This window comes from Lissotriton helveticus, chromosome 5_1 (genome assembly GCF_964261635.1).
Source record: "Lissotriton helveticus chromosome 5_1, aLisHel1.1, whole genome shotgun sequence".
Lineage (NCBI taxonomy): Eukaryota > Metazoa > Chordata > Amphibia > Caudata > Salamandridae > Lissotriton > Lissotriton helveticus.
Genome location: NC_136065.1, coordinates 1,560,001,330 through 1,560,026,309, shown reverse-complemented (window position 1 = coordinate 1,560,026,309; position 24,980 = coordinate 1,560,001,330). Strand labels below are relative to the sequence as shown.

The 24,980-nt window shown below is 46.2% G+C and overlaps 1 protein-coding gene across 1 annotated transcript in view; it reads right to left on the bottom strand.

Moving 5' to 3' along the window:
- ETNK2 (ethanolamine kinase 2) overlaps positions 1 to 24,980 on the bottom strand; it is a 325,147-nt gene that overhangs the window by 6,188 nt on the left and 293,979 nt on the right. Inside the window, exon 7 of the mRNA XM_078644659.1 lies at positions 10,527 to 10,600. Within this exon, the coding sequence (XP_078500785.1) occupies positions 10,527 to 10,600 (74 nt within the window). The remainder of the gene's footprint in view (positions 1 to 10,526; positions 10,601 to 24,980) is intronic.

Sequence of the window (24,980 nt, the reverse complement as noted above, 5' to 3'; positions counted from 1 at the left end):
AAGGTCAATTTGCCAAATACCTGCAGGAAGGTATACTTAATCTTGGTATCCAAGACTTCTGGCAACTAAACATGAGTGGCTTTTAAGAAACTTGTGAACAAATGCAAACAGCAGAAAAGTAGGTTGAAAGATAAAGCTGCACTGACAAAAAAAGTCACATGGCTAGTTAGTAATAAACTCATATAACTCAAGCAATGAAAAGCCCTACTTCGAGGCAGCTCTGTCATCGATTATCAAAAAGGAATTGATAAAGATTCCATTTGGATGCCTTCCCATACTTGACTACGTCCCTAAGTGGCAGAAGGAGGCCCAACCGGTAGATGCATTATGCTGTTTGTGTCGTCAGGCAAAATATATACCTGTACTATGTGTGTGCACCCTAACATGCTGGTATACTGGAGGTCATTGCTGCGTAAGGAGTTTTTAGCCGTAGATGTTAGAACCTGCAGGACGGCAGCCGTAGAGGCTTTAAAGCCACAGAGTTTTATGCTGAACATTCACCTGGTGCAGTTTTTAGCAACTTTTGACAAACAGACTAAACTTTAATTTGAATGCTGTCCAGGGTTTAGAAAGGGACATATATAACACTTCTAACTCACTAATTGCACAGTAAATGCTACCCTTGCATAGCTGCTTTAACAATTGCACTATGCACCTAAGCCTATTAGGCTGAAAGGTGCGTGTTAACAAGTTTGCCTTTTTGTACAATCCTGTTAATACTTCATCAAGCAGGTTGATATTGCCTTTTTGCACAGCTGCACAAAGTATGCTGTACAATTGCTCTAAGCTCATTAAACTAGGCACTTTCGTAACGCATTGCGTGTATAAACTCATTAGGTAGGTAGGAGTATTATTATTAATAGGTTCAAACAGCCTATGCCTCTTTGCAGAATTGTGTTATGGTACTTTTAAGCACCTTAATAATGCCTCTTTTGCACAGTAGTGTCAATGTTTGCATTAAGCATTAAAAGCAATGTTTTTGTGCACTTAACCCCAGCAGGTGACGCAAGTTGATGTCTCGTCTCAAAATGTTTACACTGTATTTGCCCCTTTGCACAGTAACCCCTGGATATGTGCACGCACAGGCCGTACGATCCTTTTTAGCTCAGGATCATATATTTATTTTTGCGTTCTATAATGCATTCTTAGTGATTTTCCTGTTCCCGTACACAATATACAGGGAAGGCCAATGATTTTAAATTAATCAAAATTCTGAATTTTTGTATCCCGTTTGCTTGAATAATAAGACCCATGTATGCACGATTTTTAGACATGTCTCTGTGCGCCTATGATGGACACATGGGTTCTTATACAGCCTGAAATAGAGATTCAATGATTTTATATGTATTTTATTGGTGACTGTGTGGCGGATTTTGTGTATGTTTATGGTTTTTATTAACTTATAGACTAAAGTTTGATTGATTGATTAATAGTGAGGGACATTATATCTGCAAGTCTCTCCAAAATACAGCCACCTGTTAGGAAATTAACATGGGTAATTCAGTAGTTTACAAGATTGACAAGCGATAACTCAGAAAACAAGAGTATCTTAAGAACAAGTTGGGTCCATCTGAGTTCAGAGCACAAGCAAGTTAGCACCATAACCAACGCATTTGCTAAACAAAAAGGCTTTGACGCGTTATGTTTGCTCTACATGCAAACTGTGAGACAACATAAAGAAATTCTTTAAGTACAGAGACTGACCTACACTTTCCATCAAGAAATAGCTCCCTTGCTTAATTGCAACTATGCTTTACCTATTGATTTGCATTTGTTTTGCGGTCAATCTACATCAGAAATATGATCAAAGTACTTAAACTAAGACTCAAAAAACTGTCTTTTTTGGGAATTCTTTTTATTTCGCAAGCAACAATGTAAAGAAAAAACATCTACCAAGAGCATTATCCATCCCTCAAGAGTCTTGATCTGAAACACTAAGACATATTGACATTGACAATTGAGTTCCCCTCCCTCTCATACCCAGTGACTTGCACGCCCAGCAACCCTCTGATCCTTGGAGAGCACCCAAAAAATCTATTTCCCGTCTCAATACTCAGAACCACTGAAGTCGAAAGGTGGTGTTAACTGAAATGGGACTTTCTGCCTTAGTGGAACTCCGCGAAGTGCAAAAGAAACTATGCTGCGCTACGCAGAGGAGTGCATTAATTAAATGCTGTTTGCGGTGGTTTTCAGTGCCAGATGCTTGTCCGCACTGTGAAATCATCGCAAACGGCACCATGCATAGGGCAAGCGGGCGCTGCTTTCTTTTTGCTGCTCGTGTAGATTTTTACACGAGGGGCAGCTTTCCCAACGCGAATGGACGGTTTCTCAACGCGAGCGGTCGTGAGCATACACAACAACTCGCAATGAGAAATCTCGCCAGGAGGTTGATTTTCCACACTCGCGCTTGCGAACTTGATGTTGACGATCGCGAACAAGGAAAAATCTCGTCGGGAGATGGATTTTCCTTACTTGCATCCGCCAACTTGATGTTAATGAACACGAGCGAAGAAAATAAAAACTCAGTTTTTTGGAACTCCACGTGATGCGGAATGCGGAACACTCCGCAAACTCCGCAAGCGGAGCGAAGTTCATCGCCCAGACTTAGTAACTAATCCATGCGTATTATGACTGAAAATCATTGCTGATTACTAATCAGTACTTATGTTACAGCTCCTGGTGCCATTTACAGGCAATTTGCCTGTTTCTCTGTTCCATTTGCTCCCCCAATGCTTTAATGTTGGTAAAATGTTTAATTCTTTTTTCGGCTTAGAATCACTAGCGATGCTCAAAGTACTCTGCATGGTCCAGCATACAGAGTGCAATAACCACATGCTCTCATATTCTCTGCGTTACTTAATATTCCTCCTACTGATATAGCCTAGAGACTGATATTATAAAGCTATGTTCTAGTCATCCTGTGCACTGATATTTTACATGAAGCCGACCAATGCCCAGTACTCAATTCTATGTAATGAGGCCGCCTCTCCCCCAGTTTAGCAGGGATACTTATATCCAGCATCCCAGACCAGCTCTGACAACACTGATGTTCAGGCACTATTTTTGAAGCTACGTTTAGTGTCACAACATCAAATACTGACTGGACAGTACCAAACTGATAAGTAGTAAGGAAGCCGTGTTGGTGACGAGCAATAGGGATGTGCTGGTCCTACGGAAAGAACTACTTCAAAGAAGTTAATTCTGTATTTGCTTTCCTGCCTCCTTATTGGTGTCTTATGAAAGATAGACAACCGTTTTTATTTCTTGCTTCAAACAACGTTTATTCAATAGAGTTACATATACTCCCATTATTTTCAGTAATTGACCCACAAAGTTGACTTTTAACTCTTAAAAGACTTTCACACGCTCATCTGGACCCTTTTGAATCTGCCTATTCTCCCACACAGACAGCGAGCAGCACAGCTTTGGAGGTAACTCGCTCTGAAAGCGCCCTGCCATCTCGCCTGCTGGTCCCCCCCGCCGCTGCTTACTCACCACCTTGCAGCCGCCGAGCGGGGGGACTACAGCCTCCATAATCCTCGGTGGGACTGCCCCGCCCACCTACCCGCACTTCCGTGCTCGGAGGCGGATAAAACCATCGGTGCTTCCTCCGCGTCGCGTGACGCGCGTGGGCGTCGCCAGGCGAAGCCCGGGCAAACGGCGGGCCCTCTTAGGCCCTCAGAGGCCGGAGGAGGCCGGGCTGGGCTCCCCCTTTTTCAGTGACGTTTTACATACGACAAGGATTTCTACCTCAACTTTCGAGCAAGCAGACACATTTAAAGTATTTTACTTTGTCTTTCGTTATAAACGCACACTTAGTGACCTGTTTGAGACTACTTCTAGTGTTTTAGTGTGCTTAAATTAGGCCCCCATAGTCCCCATAGTGACTAGTGATTATCATGACGTCGTCTCTTCCCAAAGATAAGTCTCTATTGGCTGGAGGAGTCAATCGAGGTCCACTTGACAATTATGTCATCAGGGTTACCACAGAAACTGACAGGGAAATTGCACTTGCAGAGCGACGGGCCGAGAGACGACGCTCAGTGGAACTTATTAAGAACAAACGTTCGTCTCTGGGCCCGTTACAGCTAGCTATCTCACCCGTTCCGAGCACATATTGCGAAAGGGAGGACTGTGAGGTATCTTTTAGTGACAGTATCCCACTACTTTTGCAGGATAGATCCCCTCAATTAGCTGAAACTAATGACCCGATCATAAATGTCTCAGCCTCTTTTTGTAATTCGATTCCGGAGGTAGAAGTTCTGCCAGATACTCCGTTGCCACAAGCAAAGTCTGTCCAAAAAACAAAGAAAACTCTCAAAACCCCTCAAGCCCAAGGCCCTCCCCCGAAAAAAAGGAGAAAGAGGGGGGATGGTCTACAGAAAAACAAGATTATCCATTCTAATTTTGGGAATTCAAAAAGCTCCTCACCTAACGCACCCTTAACACCTGCAGTAGTTACCCCACCACATGTCCCAATAAAAGATTCATCCACCATTGATCTAGTGGGCAGCATGGAACACCTAATTAGATCACTTATACTACCATTAGCAGAGAGGCTAAAAAGAATTGCCCAACAACTGATAAATTTGGAACAGGCTATCGGGGAAATTAAAGGGGCTACGAAGGACTTATCACAGTCCACACTAGCGCATTTAATTTCTGTTTTACCCCCAAATACCACCGCTCAAAAAGAAATAAAAACTACTAACTTAGTTAAAACAAAACTGCCGAAATCAATCCCTCCCAAAACAACAGGGTCAAATATCAAAAACAAAGATAAGGAGGCTCAAGCAGGTGGAAAATGTAATCTCTCAATAAATGCCCCAAAACCAAATCCCCCAAAACTGAATGGCTACGAAAATGCCGCGAGGGTAACTGCATCTAAGAGGCATATAGTAGAACTGCCTCCGGAAGCAGTTCCGTACGTGGTGGTTCTTACTGGAGTGCCACCTTTAGGGGAGGGTAGTAGAGAAGCTCACTACCAACTGAGAAACAAAATTATATTTTGGCTCAGACAGAATCGCCCACTACCACCAAATATAAACGGCGAAATCCTACATGTCAGGCGTCTTCCCTGGTTGGGACAAAGAATAAAGGATATAAAGGGTGACATTGTAATAATAAATTTCAGAGATGACAGAGCAGTTAGTCATATTGTAAATTGGTTTCCCCAAAATGGTAGTAACGTAATCACTGCACAGGGTTTGACTTATTTTTATCCTAGAGGACTAGTGGCCCCAGTAACCAACGTCAGGCCCCTGTTTCAATTTCAGAGCAATCACACTGGGCCTTCATTTTGAAACCAGAACGGCTGCTTTAGGCCTCCATTTCAAAATCAGGAAGTTCCTCTTTTAACAGCAGGTTGATCGTTCTATTCCCGTTTATAACCGCTATGCGGCCTTATCGGGCATGGAGGGAGTCGATTGACTCCATTCTGGGGGCACAGCAAATGTTGCTGTTGACAGTCTACAAAAGGTGTCTTCAATGACCATAGAACCTTCATCCAATGTTGAATCACATGTCTCGCACCTAATACAAACTAGTTCGCAGGAAATAGTGATTGATCCCGTGGCTAAGTCTGCGGGCCAGAATCAACTTTGCTCAGCTTTTATCTCTGAACAGGATTTAAATTCTAAACCCGTTATTGGACTGCCACTAGATAATGGGGGTCATAAAGGGGTTGAGAAAAAACTGCGTCTTACAGTTTTATTCTGGAATGTGGCAGGGCAACGCTCCAAAGTGACTAATGACGAATGGACTTTTTTTTCTTCCTAAAATCGACATTATAGCACTACAGGAGACCTGGTCATGTGACGCGATACATATGGAGGGTTTTAAAACTTATTTTTCACCTGCCCAACCATCTACCTCAGGCAGAGCAAAAGGAGGTTTAACAATCTATGTTGCAAACCTCCTTAATACAATGGAAGTAGTGCCCATAAAACTAGATCCTAATTTTCAGATCCTTAGGGTACGTCTCAACAGCAGGGATAGTTTCCTTATAGTCAATTTTTATAATAATTTGCCTGACGCTGAGGCATTGAATGTGGGATCCTTGATCCGCTCCGTATTACTAACTCAAATAAGGAAGGCAAACAAGGAGGAGGTAATTATCTGGGGGGGGGGGTTTTCAATCTGGGACCATGCCTTTTTGGTAGAAACGACATCTGTGGTATCCTAGATGAATTTGGAAATCCCATCACACATTTCAGGCATTCCACCCTAGGTAACCTTCTCAATGAAACGCTGTTCGAGCTAGACTTAGTCCTAGCGAACAACCTGAACAAGGTAGACTTGTCACTTGCCCCTACATTTCATGGGAGGGGACATCAAACAGTCATAGACTACATTTTAGTCTCAAACGGAGAAAGGACAATAGATGCAGTGTTTACCACACACACAATTGCACTAAGTGATCATTGTCCTATTAGTATTTCTATGTCATTGTCCCACAAGCCATCGAGTGGCTTTAGTTCCATTTTAGCACAAAATAACATGGCTTTAAATAGATTAAATGGATATGCTTTGAAATGGGAGAAAGTAGACCCTACAGAAATAACAAAGTTAGTGGTAGCAAGGGCCTTCTCTTCCCTCATAAAATGTCTTGCCTTAGACACAACAGACTTAGAAATTATTGCCAATTTTGAGATAATTATTAAAGTGATTAATGAGGCTTTGTGGGTTGAATTAAAACATAATCCAAACAGAAAAAGGGTTGGTTTAACCACGACTGTACGGTTGCCTATTCCAATTTAAAAACTGCTTTGAGGAAGTCGGTTAGGATCCCACAAGAGGTAACAAATTTAAGGAAGCTATATAACTCTGCATTGAAAATAAGGAAAAAAGAATTAAAAAACCAACTATGGGACCAACTGCACGAAAGTTGTACCTATAAAAATTCGGCTGCTTTCTGGCAAGTGTTCAAGTCTCCCTTTTTAACCGATAATACCAATCACCCAAAGTTAGAGGTAGCAATAGAGGAGAAGGACTGGGTCCTTCATTTTTCTAAGATTATTTCTCTCAGTCCGGAGCCCCTTAATCCCCAGGACCTAAAATCCAAGGATTCCTTCCTTTGGGATGATCCAGCTAGCCCCTATCCCATTGATTTACAATTCACAATGAAGCAAATCGTACAGGCCCTAAAAGCTAGTAAAAATGGGAAGGCCCCCGGGTCCAGATGGTGTTCCCATCGACTTGTTTAAAGCCCAAATGGACCTCTGGACCCCCCTTCTAACTAGAGTCCTGAACGCAACTTGCAATGTTGGTTTATTGGAATCTTGGTCGAGGTCCGTGCTAGTTCCCATTTTTTAAAAAGGGGATCGGTTACCTGCTATCGCCCAATCTCCCTCTTAGACTCCCTTGGCAAGGTGGCGGGTCGAGTCATTTTAGAACTATTGCAAGATTGGGCAGAGGATGGCAGAATCATCTCAGACCTTCAGTACGGGTTTCGCCAGGGCTTGGGGACCATTGAACAGGCTTTAAACCTCTCACTCCTGATTGACAAGTACGTTTCCATCAAAGGAGGAGACCTGTACATGGTCTATGTGGATTTATCGTCCGCATTTGATTGTGTCTCTCACTCCAAACTCTGGTCATTACTGATGGACATGGGGGCACCATTGAATGAAGTAAAGTTTCTGAGAGAACTTTACTCAAATGCCACAGCAAAAGTGCGCTATGGGGTGGGGGGGAGCTGACGGCGGAGTTCCCAGTAGAAAAAGGGGTGAGGCAAGGGTGTGTCCTGGCACCCTTCCTCTTCACATTATATACGAACGGGTTGGAAAGAGAGATGTTGAAGGGGTGCCAGGATCTCCCAATGGTAAACAATTGTCCAATTCCTGCACTCCTTTATGCTGATGACACTGTTATATTAGCTCGTACCCCCCTTGAACTTCAAAAAAATCTGGATAGATACTCCACATTTATGGCAGGTCTGGACCTGAAAATAAATATCAGCAAAACCTTTGTCATGAGGGCAGGTTCAGGTCATAAAAATAAAATGAGGGGCATCTACCTTAATAAGGAAAAAATAGCGACTACTCATAAATACTCCTATTTGGGCATAACAATAGATCATAAACTTTCCTGGAAACCAGCTGTGCAAACAGGCAAACTGCTTTTTCTAAGAACTACCGCAGCCTTGGTTAATTTTGTCAGGAAGTTGGGAAAGAGCGCTCCCCCTGTAATCATTATGATCTATAAAGCTAAATGCCTATCTGTGGCCTTGTATGGGGCTGGTCTTTGGGGTTTTGTGGCTACGGACAGTATTCAGAGGGTAGAAAATTCTTTTTTGAGGTTCCTTCTCGCAGTACCTGGTAGTACGGATACTTTTGCTTGTCACACTGAGTTGGGTCTCGCGTATGTGATGGACTTAGTTAAAATCGAACCTTTGTTACTATGGCGCAGGATTTGGTCTTCGGATAAAGCAACCTTTACTCAATCTATTCTTTCCGATTGCCTAACCATGGACAACGCCAATAACTCCAGATGGTTGCGGTATATTGCAAGGTTTTTTCATGATTTGGGATGGGACCAATATTATTATAACCCCCCCTTAATTCGTGAGGTATCAAGGAACGTCTTAAAAAAGAAATGTCTTGCTCATCTTGAGGACTTAAGATTGATGAGCGAGGTCACTAAACCTTCCGTTATTCACAGCCTGCTGATACAATCGGTACCCACCATACAGCCGTACCTTTCCTACAACACCACGAGCCATGAGCGCTACCTCCTGGTAAGGTTTAGGATGAACTTTTTCCATAGAATGGCTGCATTTCCTACCAGAAATAATTGGGCCAAAGAGCTTACGCCCTGTCCTTGTGATGATACCTCTTCTCAATCTACCTTGCATACCATTCTTTTCTGCAAATTTTATCGTGAACTCAGGAAAAAATGGCTTATTCCTTTTTTAAGGCATACTGGTTTTAGACAATCTCGTTCGGCTTTGCTTTTTTTACAGCTGCAACAGGGAGAGCAATTGGTATTTATAGTGGTCAGCTTTCTTAAATGTCTTGTGCGACATCGTATGAATTTAGACTGTATATTGCACAAGAGTCAGTCTTAAATCTAATACAACAACAAGCAATGCCACATTTTTTAAACGTATTCATTCTGCTGGTTGTTAATCGTCTTATATTTTAACCTGTAAATATTGTATTATTATTATATTGTACCTATGTACGATTATTTAAATGTCTATTTTTGTGTATATATGTATGTTTTTCTTTGTATGCTTTTATGATTTGCAAACAAAATCGAAATAAAGCAAGATTGACATTGACATTGACATTGACTTTTAACTCTTAACTGTATCATGTGTATGATTTAACTTTCGGTTCAAAATATTCAATTATTTGTAATGAATTATGTGTAGCTTTATGTGTACAATAAAATTTGTTCTTTGAAATGCTCTATTATTTATATTGTCTAATAGAATACATTTACGTAACCAACCAATTAATATGGGGCTCTGTCCCTTTACACCCACAGTGTGTGCCCTAATATTTCAGACACCGGAGTTACAAGCCAAACGTTGGAATTCTGTTCCAGATTTTAAGAGTGTTATAAATAATTCAAGAATGTTAGGTATTGGGTGTTCCTTCTGGGTAATTGTTGGGGTGATGGGTCAAATGCGGGCCGAGAAAAATGGGGGAGGGGGGTCATATAATTTCAGACACCGGAGTTACAAGCCATACGTTGGAATTCTGTTTCAGATTTTAAGAGTGTTATAAATAACCCAAGAATGTTAGGTGTTCATGTGTAAACAATATGGCCGGTGGTGAGCACGGGCAATATTTCATTTCGACTCTTTCGGATACTTTTAACCTTCCACAGATAGTTTCACAGGAGGGCACCAGTGTATGAGCCTGACCCCCTACTGATTCTAGGGGTATACTTGCTCAAACACTATACAGCAAAATGGATCTCTCTTTTATTTGTAGCCTCGATAAAGCCCTCATGCATAGGTCTACTGCGAGTAAAACGTGTGTAAGCTGACAGTACCCATAACGCTGTAAAATCCTGGTACGGTGTACTCATCAATGTGTCCTTATCACTGACTACAAAATATGCAATACAATAAGATGTGAATGTACAACTAAAGATAGATTCATTGATTCTTTCAGTTGAAGCATCTGAATACACAAGCACTAGTTTGAAGGAAAAGCAAAGTAATACCGCCAGCAGTGCTATTTTATCACAAATAATTGTTTTCTGTACTTCCATTTTCCTGTTCTACTAATATGCAATATACTGTGTTTGACCCATTGCTGCTCTATGATGCGCTGTAGCTTGTGATGTTGTGCAGTACAACCTACACTCACATTGGGTTCAGTGGATTATAGCCCTGGATTTATAATTAGATAAACAGGTACCAGAATGCAAAGAAATGAAGTGGACTGAGTGAACTCCTCAAGCATAGAATCAGAAAGTTTATGGGTCCTTGCTTCCCTTGACCCCACTCTGATGGGCTCACTCACTCGATGCCCCAAGACATTGGTGTCTGCCCTACCCATTACACTTACCGTGGGAAGTTGAAAGCAATTGTGGAATACCGTGCTTGGATCAGTGCCCAGAATCCCCAGAAGAAATGAGTTGCCTGCAGGGGAATAGATACACCAGTGTTACTCAGGTATGCACAAGCATCAAGCTCACCCTGTGTCAGACTCTGAAAAACAATATCCCTTAAAGTGATGTATTTGCAACTAATGTACCAGAAAAGTGGGACAATGGAAACCGATGTTACCAAAAAACAGTAATAGCCACAGAGCTTTCAATGGTCTCAGTTCCATGCGTGAGCACCTCATTCACACTGGGTTTTCGCTTTGCATTCTTTTCCCTGATCCCTTATATTTAAACAAATTAAACATTTGACTGCAAACAAAAAACCTTAGCTGGATGAGAATTGCATTAAATCAGGAAGCTTGACAGCTCAGTCAGAGCTGCCAAGGGGCCCACTGTCATGTTTTACACATTCAACCAGGCTCCCTTTTAAGTTGAAGCTCACCAGACTGCACAGCTGCCTTGTTTGTTAAATACATCTTGGGGACATTCAGAAAGCTGACCTTGGAATATATTCTGCCAGTAGCTTTCCTTTGGCTATCTGAGTTGTAACTAACCCTGGGCAGAGCGTGCTGAGTTGTACTTTGTAGAATTTCACAGAGTTAGTGGAACACTCAGTGAAATTCTGCAGAGTTCTGTGGCCTGGCAGAGTTAAATCTGCACCCCCGCACCCCTCTACACCCCCTGACCCCCTGCCCCCTGCACACCCCACATTCTCCACCACTTAGTAAGGCCTGACCTTACCCGTCCAGGGCATCCTCTTGTCCTTGTTGGTTGGGTATGGCGGCGCAGGCTACCTTCCTGGTTCCTTCCTTCCTTCTCCTGCTGCTGGCTGCACTCTGCTTCCGCTGCTCCAGCTGGTTTGTAGAATTCAATTAACAGGAAAAACTGCAGTTCATCCTGTTAATTGAATTCTACGAGCCAGCGGGAGCAGTAAAAGCCGAGTGCAGCCAGCAGCAGGAGTGGGTAAGTTCTAAACTCCTGTCCGCTGCCTGTGCGGAATTTTTGAAAACTTCACACTCCAAACGTAATGCGGAGTTCTAAAACTCTGCAAACTCAGCTGGCGGAGCGGAGTTAACCGCCCACCCTTAGTTGTAACTCACAATTTTCTAGCTTTCTATTTACTGGCCTTATTTGCTTTAGTCTTGCCAGCTTGAGTTCGTCCCTCCCGTTGCCCAAACCTTGTTTACTGTTTTCTTCCACAAACTCGCTTTCTGTAAACAGGCCTTTCAATCTTGTTCTTATCTTGTCACTTGTGTTGTGCATTCAAAGACAGAGATATAGGGCCCGATGTAGGTAAATCCCATTTACCGATTTTGAAATACCGAATCCTACCGATTCGGTATTCAAAAATCGGTAAATGGGATGTAGGTCCCAACATCTGGATTCGTTACCGAATCCTTAACAATTCTTAAATTACCGATTTGGTAAATACCGAATCGGTAATGCCCATTCATTCCTATGGGCTTTGAAGCCCATAGGAATGATTAGGCATTACCGATTCGGTATTTACCAAATCGGTAATTTAAGAATTCACAAGGGTGCAGGGGGTGTCACTTTGACACCCTCTAGCACCCCCAAAACGGCCATGTGTGCAATGTGGCACACAGACATGCCCTAAGGGCACGTCTGTCTGTCACATGGCACATGTGTACATGCACAGATGTGCATGTACACAGGAATCGGTTTTTTACCATGGATTTGTATTCCATGGTAAAATACCGATTCTGTAAGCCATGTGCTGCCGGAACATAGGCTACCTACATTGCATTTTCGGTAATTTTACCGAATCGTTATCATTACCGAATCGGTAAATATTACCGACTCGGTAAATTTACCGATTCGGTAATGATAACGATTCGGTAAAATTACCGAAAATGTGCCCCTACATCTCCATAGCCCTTTACCGATCGGAAACGGCCGAAAATCGGTATTTTCGGCCGATTCCGATCGGTAAAGGGCTACCTACATCGGGCCCCAAATATCAAGGTCCCTATTCTGAGAGAGTTCGTGGTTTACTTTTCTTTTTCTGACTTTGAAGTGAGAGCATTTATCTGATAATCCTTGAGTGTCCATGTAAGACGAGAGGGTGTAAGATTTTTTTTGTAGCACTCAACAAATAAGAATGAACTGTGCTGATGTTTCAGAATATATCAGAATTAGTACTAATGAAGCACATGTTTTTGTAATTCTGTACTGTGGTAAAAACAAATATTTGAATATGATCAAAACAGATCAATACAGTAGGTGATGACATTTGCACACATTATCGTTTCTGTGCAGTAAAACCATATTTTGGTGCAAATGTAATGGTAATTTCAATTGAAAATGAGTTGTCTGTAATGGCAGTGTGCAACCACACCATGCGTACTCCACACTATACCACTCCACTCCACTCCCTTCCTGTCACGACTCGCTCCTTGCATTCTCGTGTCCACCACCAGGGGGATGAATTGTGGGGCTCTCCAGTGTTCTAATAAGCTTCCAGACCCTCCCCTTCATGCATATACTGACTTCCAGTCTTTTGGATGCAACTTGCAAATTCCCATCCTTCCCAATCCATGCCGGGTTTTGTGGAAGCCAGCCTGCTCATGCCTGAAACTCCATTACCTAGAATTCCATGCTCACTGCTTCCTCTCCACCCCTGCAGGCCAAGGATGGGTGGAGGAATTCAGCTCACCTGTGGCTGGCTGCTGCTAGCCTGCTCACACCTGATACATGTGATTACTGTGAGCTCTTTTAAGCCCCAACTCCCTGCAGCCCAAGATTGGTCATTGTAGCTGTGTACCGGTGAGACCGACCCTTGTTTCCAGTGTTTCTTGAGCTTTTGATAACCTTGTTTCCAGTGTTTCCTGCGCTTTAGTTATTTCTTTTTTCCTGAACTATACCTATCCTTGTTCCTGAATTAGCACTGTTTGCAGTGCTATCGTGACTCCTGAGCTTTAGTAATTTTACTGTTCCTGAACTAGCATTGCCTACAGTGCTACCTTGACTCCTGAATGTTAGTAATTCCCTGTTACTAAACTAGCGCTGCCTGCAGTGCTACCTTGACTCCTGAGCTTTAGTAATTCCCTGTTCCAGAACTAGCTCTGCCTGCAGTGCTACCTTGACTAATGAGCCTTAGCTCAATTCTTGTTCCAGCACTGCCTTCAATGCTACTTGATTCCTGAACCAGCACTATTCTAGTATACCCTTGTAGCCTCCCCTTCTGTATATCCTTTTCTAGTCTCTGCCTTTCTTCCCATTTCATTAGTTCCAGTTCCTAGTTTGCTGCCTTTCTATTCCTGCTGTCTTGCTTCTGTTTACCTTGGATGTTTGTTACTTGCTTTCTGCCAAGTGTGTCCTGTGATATTTCCTTCCTTTCCTATTAAGCACTCCTCCGTGGTAGCTCCTTGTCTATCGTGCTTGTGTTTAGTTCTACCCCCTTGCTGTTACTGCCTTGTGTGTTCCTGTTTGATTGCCACGATCCGTGGGCCCAGCTGACAACCTCGGTGGTGTTTCTTGTTCAATGTGAGCATTGTCTTTGAGTTACATTTATAACATCACCATAGGTATCAGCTCCACTGACCCTGCATTTGCATGCATATCCTGTAAGTGGGTATTTGCACTCAGTATCTGTAACAGCAATTTTGGGTGAGGAACTTACTGAGCTTCAGTTTTACCGTGTGGAGCTCCTGAGTGCCTTACCGCACATTCCCTTTATTGTTAATGTTGTTTTATATATATGTCTTGCATATCTGTCTTGTGTGTAGTTTTTCTGAATGCTAAATCACCTGTGATGGGGCTGTTCTTTCTCTTGTACAGAGCTTCATTTTAGGATTCCCTTTCTCCTTTGACTCGCTGTGTGATCCTGGGCAGCTCTGTACTTGGTATTCTGCCTACTCTGTCTTCCCTGGCACCAGTCTCTGCCAGAGTCCCTGACACATGACAGTGTCCCGGACTGAGTCCTGACACTTCCACTCTATGCCATGCCACTCCGTTCTTTGAAAGTCCCCTCCACTCTACGACATACCACTCCACTTTATCCCCCTCCACTCTAATACACTCTACTACACAATACTCCAATATATGCCACTCACTCCACGACACAACATGCCACTCCACATCCCTCCACGCCACTTACTCGACTCTGCTCTACCCCGCTCTGCTCTACACCACTCCAGTCTATTCCACTCCTCTCCAATGTATCTCAATCTATCCCACCCCACTCCACTTCGCTACAATCGGCTCCACACTACTGTACCCCACTCCACCCAAGCTACCCACTCAACCCCACTCTAATCTACCCCATCCCAATTTAACCAACCTACTTCAAACTACCCCACTCCACTCTAATCCACCAAAATCGACTCCACTACAATCCAATCTACTCAACTCCCCTACAATCTACCCCACTCCACTATACCCATACCTACCCCAATCAACTCCAATCTACCCCACTCTACTCAACTAACCCAATCAACCCCACCCATCCTACTCCAGTCCAGCCAACTCCACCCCAATTTAACATGCTCCACTCAAATCTACCCCACTCACTCCAATCTGCCCCAGTCTACCCCACTCCAATCTACCCCAATCCACGACACTCCAATGTACCCACATCCAACCCACTCCATTCCAATCTACCCAGGCCCATTCCACTCCACACAGTCCAATTTACTCCACTCCACTTTAAAAACCACTGCAATCTATACAACTCCTCTCTAATCGACCCCCTCCACTCCAATCTACCCCACTCCAATCTACCACAAACTACCCTACTCCAATCTACCCTACTCCACTCCAATCTACGACATCCAAGCCAGCCCACTCCAATGTACCCCCTTCAATCTACCACAATCTACTCCATTCTAGTCTACCGCATCCTAACCCAATCTACCCTCAGATAACCCACCTAATATGACCCACTCCACTCTACCCCATCCCACTCTACCTCGCTCCACCCTCATCTATCCCTCTCTACCCTGCTCCACTCCTATCTAATCGTCTCCATAGGATAGGGAGTCTATTTACCCCACCACACTCCAATCTACCCCAATCCACTGCACTCCATGATTCCTCAGTCTAAACTACTCCACTCCAATCTACCCCTCTCCAATCTACCCCACCCCAATCTACCACTTTCCAATCCATTGTATCCCATTTCACCCCAATCTGCCCCTATTCAATCTACCCCACTCCAGTCTACCTCACGTCAATCCACCCAATCTTCCCTACTCCCCTGTACCACAATCTACTACACCCTATTCCACTCCATCCAATCTACCCTACTCCACTTCACTCCAATCTACCACATGCCACCAAAATCTACCCCACTCCAATCTACCCTACCCCACTACACCCCAAACTCCTCCGAACTCCTATTGACAGACCACCGCTGCGCCAACTTCACCTACAGAGCGAACATCCCCCAAAGATGCCCACCCCAGTTCCAACGCAGTACCTGGAACAAGAACTCAAAGCGCAGCTCACTGTCACCCTCAGCGGCTCCGCTCCCACCACCTTGGACAACGACCCCACCACCGCCGCCCTTACCCTATACAAATGGATCACCGACTGCGCCAACACAGTCACCCCCATCAAAAAATCCTCCAACCCTCACGTCAAGGCCAGCTGGTTCTCCACCGAACTACGTGAATCCAGACGAACCTGCAGAAGTCTTGAAAAACTATGGAGGAACTCCCAAACACCAGCGAACCTCGACAACTACAAAACAGCCGCCACTGCCCACCACACACTCATCAGACACTCAAGGAAGAAAGCACTCCCAGACAGAATCTCCGCCCACACACACAACAGCAAGCAACTCTTCGGGATCATCAAAGAATTCGCCAAACCTAACAGCGAGTCCACCGACATCCCGCCCTCCCAGGACCTCTGCGACAAACTCAGCGCCTTCTTCGATCACAAAATCAAGACCATCTATGACAACAACAACATCCACGAAAAAACCCACACATGCCGCTTCCTACATCACACAGCCGACACTGGACAGCTGGACTGCCCTCCGCATTGAAGACACCCTAAAGACCATGAGGACCGTGGGGCCCCCATGGACCCCTGCCCCCACCACATCTACCACTGAGCCGCAGACATCATCGCCCCTGAGCTACAAAGAATCATCAACCGATCCTTCGAGACCGCCTCTTTCCCCGATGAATGGTAATACTCCAAGATCAACCTTCTCCTAAAGAAACCCTCGGCGTACCCCAGCAACCTCGAGAACTTCAGACCAATCTCCCTACTGCCCTATCTGGCGAAAGTCAGGAAAAAAGCTGTCAAAAGTCATTAAAAAAGCCAACTTGCCTCCTTCATCGACAAGAACAACATCCTCGACTCCTCCCAATCAGGCTACAGAAAGGAACCACAGCATAGAGACCGCCCTCATCGCCGCGACAGATGACATACGCTCCCTCCTCGACAGAGGAGAGACTGTGGCCCTCATCCTCCTGGACCTTTCCGCGGCCTTCGACACAGTCTCACACCGCACTCTAGCCCGCTGACTCCACAATGCAGGAATCTAGAACAAAGCCTTTGACTTGATTCGCTCATTCCTCTCCGGCAGAATGCAGTGGGTCAGACTCCCTCCCTTCATCTCGGAGCCCACGCCAACCACCTGCGGAGTCCCCCAAGGATCCTCCATCAGCCCCACCCTGTTCAACGTCTACATGTCCCCTCTTGCTTCCATCGTCAGAGCACTCTGACTCAACATTGTATCGTACGCAGAAGACACACAACTCATCCTCTCACTATCCAACAAACCCAACATCTCGAAACACAACTTTCAAGAAGGAATGGAAGCAGTTGCAAAGTGGATGAAGAAAAACTGCCTACAACTGAACACAAACCGAACCAAAATACTCATCATAGCCCACATTCTGATGCCTGGAATGACACCTGGTGGCCCCCCGCCCTTGGAAAACCACCCCCACCCACGGACCACACACGCAACCTTGCAATCATTCTGGACTCCGAACCTAAAATGGACCGACAGATCATCTCCTACGTAAAACTTCCAACTGGATTCCCCTCAAGCACAGGAAAACTGTCACCCACGTCTCCGGGATCAACAAGAACCTCACCCACAGGCTCCAGAACATCCAGAACGCCGCCGCCAGACTAGTCCTTAACCTACTGCGCCACTGCCACATCACCCAACACCTGCAGGCACTACAGTGGCTCCCCGCCGAGAAGAGAATCACCTTCAAGCTTCTCACCCATGCCCACAAAGCCCTCCATAACACCAGTCCTGCCTACATGAACCACCGCCTCTCGCTCCACTCACCCAAAGATCCCTCCACTCAGCCCAGCTTTCCCTTGCCACGGTACCATGCATCAAGAAGGCCAGAATAACTACTCGACGCCGGGGTCGCGGCGTGGTGTAAAGGCCCCGGATCCGCAATCAACTTTCAGGGTCCCACTCCGCTACATAACCAAAGCGATACCAAAGGGGATGATGGACAGAGCGCTTGAGCAAATCAAACACTAACCCCCAGTCAACTGGGTTTAATCCATCATCATTCTTTAGCTCACTCCACCACCCCAGTTCAGACATGGCCATATGCAAATCAGTCTGACCCTGTGCCTCATGGGAACAGTGCAGCCTGAACTGCCAAGCCATGTCTTCCCTGGACCGGAAAGAAGCACCCTGGGACCGGTTTCGGGTTCATAACTCTCATCAGCCAGGCTATCTTGAATCCAGTGGCAAAGTGAGCAAGGGACCCACGTCTGGGCATACCCTGTTAACTTAGGCAAACAAAGCGATACCAAAGAGGATGATGGACGGTGCGCTTGAGCAAAACAAACACTCACCCCCAGTCAACTGATCTGGGTTTAATCCATCATAATTCTTTAGCTCACTACACCACCCCAGTTCATAAATGGCCATAGGCAAATCAGTCTGGCCCTGTGCCTCCTGGGAACAGTCCAGCCTGAACTGCCAAGCCATTTCTTCCCTGGACCAGAAACAAGCATCCTGGGACGGGTTTCGGGTTCATAACCCTCATCAGCCAGGCTATGTTGAATCCAGTGGCAAAGTGAGCAAAGGGACCCAGGTCTGGGAATACCCTGTTAACTTAGGGCAAACAAAGCGCTACCAAAGAGGATGATGGATGGAGCGCTTGAGCAAATCTAACACTCAGCCCCAGTCAACTGATCTGGGTTTAATCTATCATCATTCTTTAGCTCACTCCACAACCCAGTTCAGACATGGCCATATGCAAATCAGTCTGACCCTGTGCCTCATGGGAACAGTCCAGCCGGAACTGCCAAGCCATGTCTTCCCTGGACCGGAAACAAGCATCCTGGGACTAGTTTTGGGTTCATAACCCTCATCAGCCAGGCTATCTTGAATCCAGTGGCAAAGTGAGCAAGGGACCCACGTCTGAGCATACCCTGCCAACTTAGGGCGAACAAAGCGATACCAAAGGGGATGATGGACGGAGCATTTGAGCAAATCAAACACTCACCCCCAGTCAACTGATCTGGGTTTAATCCATCGTCATTCTTTAGCTCCCTCCACCACCCCAGTTCTGACATGGCCATATGCAAATCAGTCTGACCCTGTGCCTCATGGGAACAGTCCAGCCCGAACTGCCAAGCCATGTCTTCCCTGGACTGTAAACAAGCATCCTGGGACCGGTTTCGGGTTCATAACCCTCATCAGCCAGGCTATCTTGAATCCAGTGTCAAAGTGAGCAAGGATTAAACCCAGATCAGTTGACTGGGGGTGAGTGTTTGATTTGCTCAAACGCTCCGTCCATCATCCCCTTTGGTACCGCTACATAATCAGGCTGGAGGGCTGCCAACGAAGCCCCGTCCACCTGCGGATTATATCTCCTGACCCCTCGGGGCTGCCTGAAAGCCCAAAATCGGCAATAAAAGGCTGTTGCCTTGGACTGTACAACCGGTGGATGATAAAGGCCTGGAATTGGACATGTCTTCCGACCCCATATAGTAGTATTCCCCCGGGGCATAGAGGCACCGCAGAGTAGGCAGTGAGCTTTTTACAACTGTCTCTCGCCTGTAGCCCAGATCCACGGAGTGCCCTGACCTATGCCTGAGACTGTAACTGCGACGGACATCGTGTTCCCAGCCCCGAGAATCAGGTCTGTGATTGTTTGGGATCTGAGGGGGGGGGGGAACACCGAGTACTCCTCAAGCACCCAACCTGAAAGTTACTTCTTGCGGTGGGTAGCTTTCCTCCTCCCCCTCCCCCCGTCTTGATACCCGGGGCTGAGAGTGGTGTTGGACGGGCCTGTTTCCTGATTCTCTCCAGGGGAGGGAGAGCAGCTAGCTGGTGAAACTCGACAGGCCGGTGTGGGCTGACGCCCACGGCAGGCGGCGGTGAGTAGCTGGTTGGGGCGGTTCTCCCGGCCCCCCTCTTCCTTTTGCTGGCTGGCGGACATAGGCCCTCACCCACCACAATGGCGTCAGGGCACGGAGGTTGCAGTTCGGTTCAGGTCAAAATTGATACATTTGCCTGGCAGAAGAACCAGGTGGGAGATCAACCCACCCCAAAATCCCAATGCGAGCAGACAGAGCCTAAGTTGCAAGACATCCTGTCCACCATAATGGGGGTTCGTACCTCCCTTGAATCCAGTATCGCTACGGTGGCCACAGAGGTTGCCCTCATCAGGGCAGATGTGCGGAAACTGTCGGACCGAGTAGTCGGGGTTGTAGAAACCCCTAAGGAGCTGAAATCTGACTCGGACCTTCCTAAATGGCAAGTATCGGAAATCCAAAACGCACAGGAAGCCCTAACCCTCCAACTAGATGACTATGAAGGCTGCATGCGAAGAAATAGCGTTCGTATCCTGGGAGTTCCGGAGGGGGTGGAGAGGCAAGCGGCCGACCTATTTGTGGAAGAACTGGTTCTTAAACAACTTCAGCCATGTGGCCTTTCCAAGTGCTTCTACATTGAGCGAGTGCATCACGTCCCTGGTGGGAGACCGAGACCTGGGGCGACGCCCCGACCTCTACTGGCAAGAGTGTTCAACTTCCCCGACAGAGATGCCATTCTACAAACAGCGAGAGCAGCACCGCCAATAACCATCGACAATAGCAGGGTCACCTCTTTTCCTTATTTTACAGTACGTGTTCAGAAGCAACACCGCAACTTCCTGGAGGTGAAGCGCGCTTTGTGGGACCAAGACATCAAATAGGCCATGATGTTTCTGGCCAAGCTACAGATTGAGTCGGAGGGTAAATTGTGGTTCTTCACCAGGCCGCAGGACACCTGGGACTGGCTTGAGGGTTGGAGAATGGTCGGCAAGCGCACCCACGGGCCTAGAGGCGGCTCTGGGGACCTGATGGGCGCATATCTCAATGCGACTCGCCTAAAAGAGACGACTCGACAACTTTGAGTCCAGAAGGGTGAACCGTATGAAAGTGCAACTATTAACGCCCTACAAGGGTGAAGGACTCCCTACGTGACACTGTTGGTCCCTTTCGATAATGTACTTTTCAGGGGTCCACTATGGTAAAGGTTGCATCTACTTTGATCGTCATTACTAATTGCCTAGCCTTGGGTGGGGTCAATCTCTCCTTTCACTTACATATATATGGTTATCGTGGCAGTCTACACGACCAATGGTGTTGATGGTCGGCCAGGGAGAGGGTAATGGTTACTCACAGTTGCCTCAGGAAGTGGGGTTGTTTCACGTTCCTCAAACTGTTGCGGGTGGGTGATAGGCGCTCTGCAAGTTGGGCGAGGCGGGAAGTTGCGAACCCGTCATGCAGGGAGGCAGGGTGGGGGGTGATGTTGGGAAGGGAGGGGGAAGTTGGAAGGGTCTTCACAATTAGTTTTTTTTTGTTGGTTTAATATTTATTGAGTTCGAAAGTCACTAATTACAGGCTGTTATATAATTGCTCCACTGAGGACAATGATTATAAGGGGGAGATAAACAAGCACCGGATTGCCACAGAGGATCACCCCTACATCTCACTAAGAGACCAATATACATCAGCTGCACAGACTAGAAACACTGAGCCTGAAAAAAGATTAACATGACGACCAGACAACTCTGAGTCCAGAACGGTGAACCGTACGAAACTGCAAGTATCAATGCCCTACAAGGGTGGCGGAGACCCCCTTGAAGGACTCCCTATGTGACACTGTTGGTCCCTTTCTATAATGTTCTTTTCAGGGGTCCACTATGGTAAAGGTTGTATCTACTTTGATCGTTATTACTAATTGCCTACCTTGGGGGGTCAATCTCTCCTTTTACTTACATATATATGGTTATCGTGGCAGTCTACACGACCAATGGTGTTGATGGTCGGCCAGGGGGTGGGTAATGGTTAATCACAGTTGCGTCAGGGAGTGGTGTTGTTTCACGTTCCTCAAACTGTTGCGGGGGGTGATAGGCGCTCTGCAAGTTGGGCGAGGCGAGAGGTTGCGAACCCATTATGCAAGGAGGCAGGGTGGGGGGGATGTTGGGAAGGGAGGAGAGAGTTGGAAGGGTCTTCATAATTTGGGTTTTTTTGTTGGTTCAAGATTTATTGAGTTCGAAAGTCACTAATTACAGGCTGTTATGTAAGTGCTCCACTGTAGATAATGATTATAAGGGGGAGATAAATAAGCACCGGATTGCCACAGGGGATCACCCCTACATCACACTAAGAGACAAATATACATCAGCTGCACAGACTATAAACACTGAGCCCAGAAACATGTTAACATGTCCAGATTTAATAGTCCTTATTGCTGATTATGGGGGGTAGAATGGAAACTTCACTCTCCGTGCTTACCTGGAATGTAAATGGCATGGGGAATAGGATTAAGCGGGGAATAGTTCAACAATACCTGAAGAGGTAGGCGCCAGATGTGGTGTTACTACAAGAAACACACATGGTTTGTAATAAGACTAAATCCCTCCCCAGATGGGGATACAAACTCCTAGTACATGCAGGATATACCTCAGGCTCTAGAGGTACGGGCATCCTAGTCCCAAATTGAACCTGGCATTAATGGTGAAACGCACGTGGGATGACAGGTGGGTAGATTTGCGGTCCTCGAGGCTCAATGGGAGGGGAAAGCTCTCAATATTGTTTCGCTGTACTTGCCGCCAGCACTGGGTAAAGAGCCACTGGCAGACCCGGATATGGTAATAACAGACCTCCCAGTGGGTACCTTACTATTGAGAGGAAATTTTAACATGACTATAGATGAACGACAGGATAGATACCCACAAAGACCCGGGGCAAGGCCAAATGTGTTGATGGCGGAATTCGCCACAGCCATGGGACTGTCTGATGTATGGCGGGTGTTGCAACCAGATGGAGCCCAATCAGGGCTGGCTACTGGGCGTTTTGGCATGCTGCCAAGCTGTGGGCTGATGTCGCTGCGGTGGGGGCTAATTTTGTTGATGGAGACCTGTGTGTGCTTTGAAATAAACAAAGCAAAACGAATTTCGTTCAGCACATGCAGGTCTCCATCAACGAAATCAGCCCCCAACTTGGCAGCATGCCAAAACGCCCGGTAGCCAGTCCGGCCCTGAGCCCAATACACGTATTTTTCTAACGCACACAAAAGCTCATCCCGTATTATTTCCTAACTTACACAGCTACAATTGGCCACTTCCGAAATCCCCAGGCACTCCCGAGGGGTATATCGGATCACTCCCTAGTACGAATTGAATTCACACATGGGACTCCTCAGCCACGGGCCACAATCCCCCTAAATCCCTGGCTCCTGAAAATCCCAGATATTAAACAAGAACTACATACACAGACGACAAAATACTTTAAAGAAAACGTGGGTTCGGTTGATTCAGCGCTCACATTATGGGAGGCCTTCAAGGTGGTACTGAAGGGGCAGGCACTGTCGCTTAAGATGGGATACATTAATAAGAAATGCCAGCAGCTGGTACAATTAGAAAGTGAGATCCAGCAATTAGAAGCTGACAACGCTGGGGCACCTTCAGAAGACACGCTTCACCCTCTCACACTTAAACAAGAGGAATATAAGATTAAAACTAGGGAACAAACGATGGCCAAACTACTTTGCACTCAACATAGAACATACAAACTAGGAGACAGGGCTGGTAAAACCCTGGCTAGAGAGGCGGGACCAAGGTGAGAGATGGGTGCCCTGGTTGACCCTAGCTGAAGCACACAGGTCACACATCCAAGGGACATTGCAGATGCATTTGCAGGACACTTAGAGCATATCTACTCCCCATCTACTACTTATACGGCAGAGGACTCCCAGCAGTTCCTTTCCGACAGTGACAGTCAGACGCTTTCTGACACAGACAGAGACACCCTTGATGAAGACTTGACAGATGAGGAAATCCAAAAGACCATAAGCCAAATCCAGCCAGGGAAGGTGATGGGGCCAAATGGGACCCCCATTGAATTTTTAAAGCTGGTCGTTTCTCAGACGGCCCCTCACGTAAGGGCCATGTATAACGAAAACTACGAAAAAGGAATACTGCCGGAAGATCAATGTCTAGCTTCCATAGTGGTGATTCGCAAGACAGGGAAACCTATAGACAGCTGCGGGTCCTATAGGCCGATCTAAATAATTAATGTGGACGCTAACATCCTAGCAAAGGTGCTTGCCTCGTGATTGGTCACCGTCATTACCTCCCTGGTCCACCTGGACCAATCTGGCTTCATGCCAGGATGGAATTCGGCACTTAATATCCGGCGCCTCTATAATGTACTCGCACGTCGGGAATACATGGAAAAGGATGCAGTGGTGTTGTCTCTGGATGCCTCCATGGCATTTGACTCTATCGAGTGGCCGTACCTATTTGAAGTCCTTAAAAAAATGGGCTTCGGCCTGAAGTTCCTGGGCTGGGTGAAATTGCTCTACACGGGTATAAAGGGTCAAATGCGAGTGAACAACTACACATCTTGCACATTCAAACTAAAAAGGGGCACCCGACAGGGATGCCCCCTGTCCCTCCTGATTTTCTCTCTCATGCTGGAACCACTGGCGGCCTGGGTGCGGCGAGATGTCATGGTAAGAGGCCTGAAATGGGCAGAGGGTCATGACGACCGAATATCCCTCTATGCAGATGACATTCTGCTTTATCTTGCCTCTCCATATAGATCTATCCATGAGGTACGCCATAAACTGGAGCAAATCAGTACTGTTTGTACTCCAGGGTCTGGTCCCTCGGCTCCCGGCAGGATGTTGGCTGGAGGTGGTCACTGAGGGATATCGATATTTGGGAATATACATTACTTCGTGCTCCACTATTTTCTACGACCGTAATCTGGCAGCCCCATTGTCCCGCCTACGGGCGGATGTTAAACACTGGCGATCTCTGCCTCTTTCACGGGCAGTCCGAGCTGCTCTTTTTAAAATGTTGGCTCTCCCACGCTTTCTCTACATCCTCCAAAATTGCCCGCATCGGGTCCCAGATATGTACTTTTCGGAAATAGAGAGTGCAACTCGGACGCTG